The sequence below is a fragment of the Lagenorhynchus albirostris genome, chromosome 14 (genome assembly GCF_949774975.1).
Source record: "Lagenorhynchus albirostris chromosome 14, mLagAlb1.1, whole genome shotgun sequence".
NCBI lineage: Eukaryota > Metazoa > Chordata > Mammalia > Artiodactyla > Delphinidae > Lagenorhynchus > Lagenorhynchus albirostris.
Window position 1 is genome coordinate 79,980,741 of NC_083108.1, and position 12,362 is coordinate 79,993,102.

General features: G+C 41.8%; 1 protein-coding gene across 1 annotated transcript; it reads left to right on the top strand.

Annotated features, from left to right (window-relative positions):
* Positions 1-1,707: 1,707 nt before the first annotated feature.
* On the top strand, positions 1,708-11,528 carry ARPC3 (actin related protein 2/3 complex subunit 3). Its single transcript, XM_060170492.1, has 7 exons — positions 1,708-1,798; positions 4,030-4,129; positions 7,420-7,496; positions 9,492-9,560; positions 10,172-10,298; positions 10,656-10,750; positions 11,218-11,528. The coding sequence occupies exons 1-7, from the start codon at positions 1,793-1,795 to the stop codon at positions 11,278-11,280; spliced, it is 537 nt and encodes a 178-aa protein (XP_060026475.1). The 5' UTR covers positions 1,708-1,792; the 3' UTR covers positions 11,281-11,528.
* The last annotated feature ends 834 nt before the right edge of the window (positions 11,529-12,362 follow it).

Below are 12,362 nucleotides of genomic sequence, written 5' to 3' on the forward strand. Positions count from 1 at the left end.
TAGAAAACCTGTAACTTGGGTTAAATTTTTAATCATTCTTGGGCCTAGATAGCAGAAGTACACCTGCAGTGTCAAATTTGATCCATTTTCATTAAAGATGCAAAGTGTGAGGGGCCATAGCTATCAGTGGTAACTTGTGCCTAGCGGCCCAGGCTGGGGGCAGGAGTTGGGTATTTGCACCATGGTCCACTGGTGTGAGCTATTCTCACAGGGCACTCAGGAGAGCATGATGAGTGGACAACATGAGGACGTGCTGGGCTGCTCGGGGACTTTTTCTGTGGCCCTTGAGGATGCAAAGGTCAAAAACACCCTGATCTCCCAGTGTTGCTAAATTTTAGAAATGTTATTGTCATGTGAGAGGGGAAGAAAGAAAAGACAGCTTTTCATTCGCCCTCTTCATTACTCCTTGAGCTATACCTCCCTACTTTAGCTTCTGGAGAGTCTGGTGTGTGCCTGTGGGGAAGAGGTGAAGGGTCAGATTCCATTTCCTTCCCCTCTCGACACTGGAGTTTAAAAGATGAATATGACAGTTCCAGTCCTGAAGGATTTCACTGTCTTGTAGGAGAGCCTGACGTGATTCTTCAGACAAATTTACTAGTGGGTGCCAGGCACTGGGGCTAAAATGGGACTGCCTAGGGCAAACACGACCTTACTGTCATGCGATGATATGCTGGGCCCTTAAGACTAACCATAAACAAGGAAACCTCTGATAAGGAATGTGAAGAAAAGAAAACAGTAATGAAATGGAGAGTGACTGTGGGGCTACTTTGCATGCCCGTCAAATAAGTCTCCCCCTAAAAGGTGCAATTTGGCCAGAGATGTAAATAACAAATCAGTTGTGGGAACATGGGACAAAGTAATCTGGTTTGAGGCACTGGCAGAAGAAATGGCCAGAAGCAGCAATGACCTTGGCTTTTAACCAGAGGCATAATAGGTTAAGAATTCCTGAGCTTTTAGTATGTTCTGGGCGTGTAATTTCAAAGCACTTTACATGCAATTCGTTTCATCCTCAGAAAACTGAGGTAAGTACTGTTATCTCCATTTTCAGACAAAGAACTGAGGCACAGAGAAGTTAACTTGCCCGGAGTTACACAGCCAATAAATCTCGGAGCTGCATTCAAACCCAGGGTCCATTTTCTCAACCATTACACAAAGAATTGCAGCACATAATCACACGAGTAATATACAAATCCCTTCTCACTGTGATCCTTTCTCCGTTTTTAAAATCAGTGGACTGAGTTCATTCTTTCACTCAACAAGTATTATTGATGCTTACCATGTACCATCACTGTTATCGGTGTAGTGATATAGCAGTGAACAAAACAATCCTTGTCGACGTTCACATGGAGAGAGGGAGACAAAACACAGAAGTAAACTAAAAAGAATCAGAACTAAGGAAGAAAAGAGAGAAAGGGGAGTGAAGTGGGACTGAATTTAAAGTAGTGTGCCCCAAGGAATGCTTCACTGAAAAGGTGATCTTTAAGGAAAAACAAAGGAAGTGGTGATTTATCACTGGGATTCAGTACCCCCAGATCCATCTCCACTTTTGCCCACACCTCACGCAAGCCCGACACTCAGAGCCCATGCCTAAGGCTCGGGCGCCCCCTGATGCCCCTGCGTATCCGCGCAGCCGCAACAGCTTGCCGCGAACAGCAAGGCCGGAAGCGCGGCGTCCTGCCCTCGCCCTCCCCTTCCGGCTCACTTCCGCCTACTCCGCCCGGGCTGCCAGACCGGAAGCGTCGCGCTCTAACCCGATCCTCCTCATCGGGGTTGAAACCCGGGCGCCTCCAAGATGCCGGTAAAGGGGCCGAGCTGGGGGTGTTGGGAGAAGGCGGGGATTTGGGAAAGTGGCGAGAAGTCGTGGGTGCGCTGAGAAAAGCGGGCCGAGGGGGGCAGAGAGAAAGCAGGGGCCTGAGAAGGGGAGAGGCGAGAGGAGCGGGCCGGCCCCTGTAGGATTCGGGCGGCCCGGGGCTGTAAACCGAGCTTGGAGGACCGGGGCGCGGCAGAGTGGGCCGGAGATCCCGGGCGTGCTGAGGAGACTGCCTCAGTTCTTCTGCCCTCTCCTCTCCAATCCCGACCCCTTTTCTCGCCCTTTCTGCCTTCCCCCGACTCCAGCAGGGTTCCCAAAGCCTCACTAGAGCCGCGAACGCCAGGGCTGCCCTTTTAATTTTTCATATCTCAAGTCTAGAGTCAGCTTCTCCTTTTTTTCCTGCAGGCCCACTTCCTCCTCCGCCTCTGGGGGCGGGTCTCTTAAGCTGCTTGTTATTTGTGAGACCCCACTTCCCGGACTCCTCCCCTGTCACCCGGGTAGTGGCGGCCACCCCTGCGCCGCTGGGTTTAGGGCTCTCAGAGCAGACGCAAGGTCCGCGCCCGGTTTCCGGATGTTTCTGTTTTCGCGTGCATCAGAGTGGGAGTAAAAATTGATGGTGGTTTGGTTGCTCTTAAGTTCTGACAGCCAGTCTCTGGGGTAGATTTATCACCATCATGGTCTCCATTTTGCAGATGAGGAAAAAAGAGGTTCAATAACATGTGATTATTCATAGGACAAACATTACTGAGCACCTGCTGCATGCCAAGCACTGTGACAGCAGTGAATAAGGCCAACAAATCACTGTTCTTAAGGAGTTTACATTCTAATGGGGAGACCGACAATAAACATGTAAATACAAATAAAATAAAGGAGATTGTTTCAGATAATGACAAATGCCATGAAGGAAATAGATGGGTAACAAGACAGTATAGCTGGTGAAGGGGAGGGTAGAGGCTTGTTTAGATGAAGCATATCTGTAATAAAAAGGAGCAAACCATAGTTATCGGTACGTATTTTTACGGATCTCATAGCTACCATTTGACTCCTGATGTATGCCAGGCAGGCCCTGAGTTACACACTTTATATAAATTATCCCATTTAATCCTCACAGTGACTCTATCAAGTAGATATGTTATTGTTTTCTCATTTTGCAGAGGAGGAAACTGAGGCTCAGAGAAGTTAAGTAACTTGCCCAAGGCTGCACACTATTAAATCTTGTTAAAGCCTGATTTTACCAGAACACTAAAGCCTTGTACTCATCATTCCAGTTGCACCTAGAGCACCTGGGCTTCCCCTGTGCAGGTGCTCTTAAGAAGACAGACTTAATATCTGTCTTCTCCATTCACCTGAAAATTCTTCAAGGACAGAGCCCATACTAGCCTTGCATGCCATTGGATCCGCATGCCTTGCACACAGAAGGTGCTTAGGAATCTTTTGATGAATGAATGAATGAATAAATGAATGGGGCCCATGTCTTACAAAAAGCCAGACATCTTGTAAAAAGCAGAACTAGAAATCAGCCTATAAATTGCTCTCATAAATATGATTTTTCCCCCTCCTCCTTTAACTCCCATCCACCCACTGAAAGCAAGTATGTATCTCTTCATTTTACAAATTTGGAAATAGGCTAAGAGAAGAAAAGTGATGTCTTGGTCAAAAGGCATAAAGCCAAAAAAAAAAAAAAAAAAAAAAAGGCATAAAGCCAGGAAGTGGCAGAGCTGAAGAGCCAGTGCTTGGGTTGTGGTTTAACAACAGCTGGGGGCTGGGTACCCCTGATTTATATGGTGTTTGCCTATTTCTATAGTGTAAATACTCCACCAGTTACCAATGTGGTGTCACTGAATGTGGAACTGGAAGAGATGCACATTAGCACCTCATTATATAGTATTTACACCATAAAGATACAAAAGGTATAAATAAGCTTAAGATCATATTAAAAATAAATTTTTTAAATAGGAAGTAATAAATTTCAAGTATTTATTACCTTTGTTTTTAATATAATTTACATAATTGTAAATTTATATAATTTCATTTTTAATAATGGCTGTGTTCAGCAACCAGCTTGCCTCAAATTTTCTCAAAATTTAATAGTCAGTTTTCATGAGCCAGTTAATCTTGGATGAGTTAGTCTTTTTTTCCTTTCGGGAAATGTACTTGTTTGCCCTGCTGACATTTGCTCTCTTTCTGCTTTTGTGTTCTTACCTGGCTTGCCACTACAGGCTTACCACTCTTCCCTCATGGACCCTGACACGAAACTCATTGGAAACATGGCACTGTTGCCTATCAGAAGTCAGTTCAAAGGACCCGCCCCTAGAGAGAGTAAGTCGAAACTCCATTATTTTCAGATTTTGGTATGAAACCCGCTGACGTCAAATCAAGGAAATTCTGTCTCAGGTTGCTCTTGTATTTTCTATTTGCTTGGGGGATATTGTGCTCTAGACCTTTTCAGATCATGGGTATATGTTGCATTTAACAAGAAACTGTATTATTGCTGCCAATTTCTCCAGGATATTTTGTTGAGAGGGAAGAGGAAATGTGCTTAATTCTCAACACTCTTCCTATCATCACTATCATTTCTTAAAAACTAATGCTGCTACTTCTGTAGAACGCCATGTCTCCCTCCTTTCTCTGTCATCAAGCTGGAAAAAACAAAATGTATTTTAACCTCTTCTTTATTTAAATCTACTTTCTTTGTCCATTCTTCAGGATCTCAGTTTTCAGCAATACCTCAATCTTAAGTATCCTGTATAATATTACTAATTTCTTCTCTTGCTTCTTGAACATTATATCTTTACTTTCTTTCTTGGTACTCTTTTTTTTTTTTTTTTTTTTTTGCGAGGGTGAGCCATTTTCTTTACTGTTCAGAAAGCTTCATTCATTTCAGATGCTATCTGAGACTCTTCTGACACATTCTGAGATGTTCTGCCAACAGTGTAATTTGTATTATATTAGACACCTTTTCCGCCTGCACTGAGTTCCATTCATGGTTTCCAAGACCATAGTTTGGATTACCAATTTTGTACTGACCCTGTCTCCATTCTTCTGCCAGATTATTTGACTTGACTTCCTCTTAATTTTGTTTTCAACACCATTTGAAAGCTCAGTAAACTTAATAAATTTGGTGAGTCACCACACTGTTTACTTGTTCTGAGATGAAAAAAAAGGAACAGTGGGAAAAAGCAGACCAAAAAGAGAAAAAATAATGTAAAAGAATTACAGTGCAAAAGAAGAATAAGAGTCAGTGTTGGCCCAGAGCTCTTCTCAGATCGTTACAAAATACCATATTATATATCAGAAGATGCAGTTGACCAAGGATGGAGTAAATCTAATTACCACCTTTGCAATTCTTGGGCCCTTGAAGGAGAATGGGACCGCAAGAAACCGGAACTCTGATTTCTGTAGATAAGGAGTGACTTCTTAACTCTTCCCTGGGGGCTGGATTAGGACTGAATTGGAATTATGGAGAAGTATAAGCCTGTGCTGTAGACTAAGTAACTGTTAACATTAATCTAATTACTTACATCCAACAAATATCTTTTGTGTGTGTGTGTGTGTGTGTGTGTGCGCGCGCGCGCGCGCGCGCTCGCGGTACGCGGGCCCCTCACCGCTGCGGCCTCTCCCGTTGTGGAGCACAGGCTCCGGACGCGTAGGCCCAGCGGCCATGGCTCACAGGCCCAGCCATTCCGCGGCACGTGGGATCCTCCCAGACCAGGGCATGAACCCGTGTCCCCTGCATCGGCAGGCGGACTCTCAATCACTGCACCACCAGGGAAGCCCTCAACAAATATCTTTTGAACACCTTTTATATACCAAACACTCTTCTAGGTTCTAAATCCTATTGTCTAGCTTCCTCCCCCTCCCTGCAATGTGACATTTAGAACTAGCTGGCTCTTGTAAGCGCTGTTTGGATCATCTGAGGAAGTTTCCTTTTTGCAGATAAGAAAATAGATTGCAGGGAACACAAGTCTAGAGTTAGAATTCTGTTGCAGACTTCCCTGATGGTCCAGTGGTTAAGATTCTGTGCTTCCACTAGAGGGGGAATGGGTTTGATCCCTGGTTGGGGAACTAAGATCCCATGGGCTGTGCAGCGAAGCTAAAAAATTTTTTTAAAAAAGGAAGGGAAAAAAAAAAGAATTCTGTTGAAATTCTTCAGAGTACCAAAACTTCAGAATTGTTTTGCATTTCTGCTGTGTGAGAGGGATAGAAGTCAGGGACGAGAAATATAAGTAACCATTTCTGCATTGCAGAAACCAGCTGTTGGATATCAAGATCCTGGGATTTTGACCTTTTTAAAATGAAAAAAAAAAAAAGGAAAACCCAAAAAAAAGGCAAAGAAATTTTGTAATGAGATCTGTCTTTGTTACAACAGTACTTCTGGCTTTTCTCAGTCTCTAGCCATCTGAACAGCTTGTACAAATATATTTGAAGTCAGTTTTCGTAAAAAGAAAGATGTACTTGTGAATCCCAGTGTGTTCCTAAATGACAGTTAAGAGTTTTTTACCTAAAGCTATAGTATGTAAGGTCAAATAAAATTATATTGAGTACCTTGTATTTTTTAAAAAGCATTTTATTAAAGTTAGTCTATGTTTCAGTCTTTTTTTTTTAATTTATTTATTTGGCTGCTCCAGGTCTTAGTTGCGGCACGCAGGATCTTTAGTTGTGGCATGCATGTGAGATCTAGTTCCCTGACCAGGGATCAAATCCAGGCCCCCTGCATTGGGAGCATGGAGTCTTAGCCACTGGACCACCAGGGAAGTCCCTGTCTCAGTCTTTTTTTTTTTTTTTAATGTATTTATTTATTTATTTATACAGCAGGTTCTTATTACTTATCTATTTTATACATATTAGTGTATATATGTCAATCCCAATCGCCTGTCTCAGTCTATTTTTATAAATGTATTGAGAAATGTCTGGAGTGATGTTCACCAAATGTTGAGAGCAGTTATTTCTGGGTAGTGAGATTAGGGTGACAGTTAAGTTTTTTTTCTGTGTTGATTAATTTGTTTCTCTAATGGGCATGTATAATTTTTGTAAAACAATAAAGCTATAAGAATAAATCATGTGCTTATTTTTCTAGAAATTGTTTCTAAAGACTTTATATTTCAGTACCCTCATCTTATTTTATAAAACTCCAAAACCCTTGACCGTTGAGCTTGGATATTTTTTTCTTGATAGCTTTTTAATTTTTATTTATTTATTTATACATTTATTTTATTATTTTTTGGCTGTGTTGGGTCTTCGTTGCTGTGCGCAGGCTTTCTCTAGTTGCGGCGAGCGGGGGCTACTCTTCGTTGAGGTGCGAGGGCTTCTCATTGTGATGGCTTCTCTTGTTGCGGAGCTCAGGCTCTAGGCGTGCAGGCTTCAGTAGTTGTGACACGTGGGGCTCGCGGGCCCTAGAGCGCAGGCTCAGTAGTTGTGGCACACGTGCTTAGTAGCTCCGCAGGATGTGGGGTCTTCCTGGACCAGGGCTCGAACCCATGTCCCCTGTGTTGGCAGGTGGATTCTTAACCACTGCGCCACCAGGGAAGCCCCTCTTTTTACCTTTTTTAGATGTTATGTTTTACATTTGGCTAATGTTTTCTGCCTTACTCCCCTTGTGTCCTGCTTAGCAAAAGATACAGATATTGTGGATGAAGCTATCTATTACTTCAAGGCCAATGTCTTCTTCAAAAACTATGAAATTAAGGTAAAGTACAGAGCTTTTACTCTTTTTTTTTTAATTTTTCTTGTAGTATAGGTGATTTACAATGTTGTATAGAGCTTTTACTCCTTAATTTAGTTTTCTTATGGGGATGGTATCAACCTGGCAGTCAGGGTTGATGTAAGGAATAAATTAAATGAAATGAGATTGTGTGATTTTAAAAATCCAGAACAGTGCCTAATTCTGTAACAATGTTAGTTCCTCGTTTTTCCTCCAAGGTCTACACCATGGGTTGGCAAACTACAGCCTGAGGGCCAAATCTGGCCCACCACTTCTTTTTGTAAACAAACTTTTATTGGAACATAGCCACGTGCATTTGTTTATATATCATCTGTGACTGCTTACATGCCACAATAGCTGAGTTGAGTAGTTGTGACAGAGACTATGGCCCACAAAGCTTACAATACTTGCTATCTGGTCCTGTACAGAGGAAATTTACCAGCCCATGGTCTAGACACTTATTTATATTTATTCAACAGTATTAAGCGCCTACTGTATGAAGTCCCAAACCAAAAAATTCTGCATGCTATGTTGCTTTTTTAATATACTTCTATGTCTTGGACCTAAGATGGAGAGATAAAGAAAATTCAGTGACCTGGACCCTTCCCTCAACCTCCATTTCTTCCCTTCTGCTTTTAGTTCTTGTGAGCTCAGGAGGAAGGCAGAAGTGGGGTGGGGGCAGAAAAGGAGGGGGGGAAATGGAAAATGAAGTTCTCTGAGATGCTGCTATGAGCAAGTTACAAGGAATGTCAATAAATCTTCTTGATAATGTTCTAGAATATGGAACTTCAACTCCTTGCCAAACTTTAATCTCTCGGAATCAAGCAGGATGTGAAATCCTTATTTGTAGACTCTTGGTCTATAAACTGTGGTCTAAACATTCTATGATGTTACAGATGTTTCTATATCTAATGCATAGTCTTAAGTGTGGTGTTTGTAATTAAAGTTCTGCCACATTTCATTCTCGAATATCATATAATCTTAAAAATAGGGAAAAGTGTAGTTTGTTTCTTTAAAATTATAAATCTGTGTAAAATTTGACATGAAGTATGTGCCACATTTGATTAGCATCCATTTGTCTTCTCCACATTTTTCCTTTGGGTTAGGTCAAGAGTTGGGCTAATGAAGCTCTTCAAGAACAAGTCACTTGTGAAATAATTGCTTCCTCATTTAGAGTCATAAATGTTTCTGTTCTTGGCAGAGATCCTGAAGTGAAAGAGTTTTTAAAGGTTAGCCAGCCGTATGGTTCATCTCAGGTTTTCCAGGAGGCTTTGTTAACTCTCCTTCGTACACAGAATGAGGAGCTATTGGCACAACTCTTCAGGAACCCAAGGGCGAAGGGAGCTGAGGAAAACAGGGGCAGCCACACAAGCTCAGGGTGAAAACAGGGGCAGCCACACAAGCTCAGGGTGGAAGCTGGTGGCTCCCTCCCCAGGGGCAGACAGAAAGGGGGCTTGAGAAGATTGCATGCAGAGAATGGGAATTTTAAAAAAAATATTTATGTATTTTTAATTAATTTATTTTATTTTTATTTATTATTTTTGGCTGTGTTGGGTCTTCATTGCTGTGCACGGGCTTTCTCTAGTTGCGGCGAGCGGGGGCTACTCTTCGTTGCAGTGCGTGGGCCTCACTGCGGTGGCTTCTCTTGTGGAGCATGGGCTCCAGGTACGCGGGCTTCAGTAGTTGTGGCTCACGGGCTCTAGAACACAGGCTCAGTAGTTGTGGCACACAGGCTTAGCTGCTCCGCAGGATGTGGGATCTTCCCGGACCAGGGCTTGAACCCGTGTCCCCTGCATTGGCAGGTGGATTCTTAACCACTGCGTCACCAGAGAAGCCCGAAAATGGGAATTTTTGATGCTGTAGTAACTGCTTTCACAGTTTTCAGTTGATAAATCAAAAGACAAAGATTGAATTCATTTATTGCACATAATTATTAGGTTTTGATCAGAATTGTTTTTGAGTTTTGTTTTCTTCCCATAGAATGAAGCCGATAGGACCTTGATATATATAACTCTCTACATTTCTGAGTGTCTAAAGAAACTCCAAAAGGTAATTAAACTTGGATGATCATTTGTCAGGAACACAAATTAATAGGTATTTAGACTTGTTGAGACTTTAAGGACAAGTAAATATTGACTGGAGCGCAGGCTCAGTAGTTGTGGCACACGGGCTTAGTTGCTCCACAGCATGTGGGATCTTCCTGGACCAGGGATCAAACCCGTGTCCCCTGCATTGGCAGGCAGATTCTTAACCACTGCGCCACCAGGGAAGTCCCCAGCATTTTCATATTACATTTAGAGTTGAAGATATTTTGAAATTTTGTTTACATTCATTATTACTTCAAAATTTAGTTGTTAGGCCCACTGCTGGGTCTTGTTATTTAGCGCATTAATAAAGAAGCACATGTATGACTGTGTGATAAATTTGATGTTTTAATATGGTAATTATTGTATATCACTATAATTGGTTTCTTTTGTAGTTCTGTTTTATCTTATTCATTTAAAACATTAGTCTGAGAAGGGGCCTACAGGCTTCACCAGATTGCAAAAGGGCACCAAAAACATAACCCCAGACATGGCTACTTAGATAAAAAACTGAAAATTGGATATTACTATCCTTTTTCCCTATGTTTGTGTATATAATTTTTTTTTTTTTTTAAGTGCAATTCTAAAAGCCAAGGCGAGAAAGAAATGTATACACTGGGAATCACTAATTTTCCCATTCCTGGAGAGCCTGGTTTTCCACTTAATGCAATTTACGCCAAACCTGCAAACAAACAGGAAGATGGTAAGAACAACATCTCTACCTTCCTATATGGCACAAGATTTTCTCCACTGGACTTCTTAACACCCCTCCTTTTCTTGCCTTGACTGGTGTACAGATTGAGAGTGGAATCTTTAGCCCGTACATTATCTTACTACTCACTCTCACAAAAGATCCTTGGCAACAAGCATGACATGTGGAGAATCTTTTGGACCAAAATGAGTATAGTTATAAAACCATTTGAACTGTCGTTTCTATTTCTTATCCTGTTCGAAGGTATTGAAATGTATTGCCAAGGTCAATGTCGAGATCAGTAGCCAGCCCATTTGGGATGCTTTCTCAAATACATTTTTTTATTGTTCTACCTGCTCTTGATTTTAGAAGTGATGAGGGCCTACTTACAACAGCTGAGGCAAGAGACTGGACTGAGACTTTGTGAGAAAGTTTTTGACCCTCAGAATGATAAACCCAGCAAGGTAAAACTCTTTTCTCATTTAGTTGATAAATCACCTTTTACCCTGTAGCCACTGTTAAACACATTGAGGTCTTTAGTGTTTGCATTGCAGTATTGCTTAACTTTGGTGCCTTATACATAGTAGGAGTTCACTGAATCACACTGAATAATGAATTGCATGTAATAAAAAATTTTGGTTGTATATTCTTATGTTGGGGCATTGTAAACCCATATAACAGCTTTTTTGTGTGAGATAGCTTTAATGTATTACATTTATTTTGTTGTTGTTATTTTGAGTAACCTGTGAGTCACTCCAAAAGAAAGGGAGGGAGGGAGGAAAATTTTTTATGTATCTTCAAAGAGTTTATATAAGGGCTGCCAGACCAATATTAAGTTTTGTTATTAAGTAAATTCATATTCTGACCTTACCTTGAACTTGCATTGTGATTTGACCACCACTGTTCATTCTGTTTTGTCCCCTCTTGTTAGTGGTGGACTTGCTTTGTGAAGAGACAATTCATGAACAAGAGTCTTTCAGGACCTGGACAGTAAAGGGAGCCTTGGGCAGACACTGTCTTCACAGCTGTGGGCAGCATTTACAGCAAGATGTACACAGTTCTTTGCCTTTATTTCATAAAGTTTTATACAGAGGAGAGAAGAGAGTGTGTCTTTACTTGAAGATCTCTTTATCAAGAATTTGGGGCTGTGGGGTGGGGAAGAATGAGTTGTTGATGGGTGATTTGAAATTTCTGCAGTATTAAGCTGGTGCTTAATGAGTAATAATAAAGAAATTTTCTAACGTTTCATGTCAGAAAAACTTCATTGCTTATCTTTGACATTCACTTAAAAATTTTTTGAGATAATATTCACCCTTTTAAAGTGTATAATTCAGGGGACTTCCCTGGTGGCGCAGTGGTTAAGAATCCGCCTGCCAGTGCAGGGGACACAGGTTTGAGCCCTGGTCCGGGAAGAGCCCACATGCCGCAGAGCAACTAAGCCCATGTGCCACAACTACTGAGCCTGTGCTCTAGAGTTTGTGAACCACAACTACTGAGCCCGTGTGCCTAGAACCCACACTCCGCAACAAGAGAAGCCACTGCAATGAGAAGCCCGCGCACTGCAATGAAGAGTAGCCCCCGCTTGCCGCAACTAGAGAATAGCCCGCGTGCAGCAACGAAGACCCAATGCAGCCAAAAATAAATAAATTAAAAATAAATAAATAAATGTTTAAAAAAATAAAAAAGTGTACAATTCAGTGGTGGTTAATATAGACACAAAGTTTTGCAGTCGTCACTACTAATTCCAGAATATTTTTGCCACCCAAAAAAGATGTACCTGTACTCTTCAGCAGTCATTCCCCCGCAATTCCTATCCAGCCCTTTCCTCCCACTGATCTACTTTCTGTCTCTATGGATTTGCCTATTCTGGACATTTCACATAAATGGGATCATAAAACAAGGGGTCTTTCCTGTCTTGTTTCTTTCACTCAGCATAATGTTTTCAAGGTTCATCCATGTCAGGGACTTCCTTGGTGGTCTAGTGGCTAAGACTCCACGCTCCCAATACAGGGGGGCCTGGGTTCCATCGCTGGTCAGGGAACATCCCACATGCCGTGACTAAGAGTTTGCATGCTG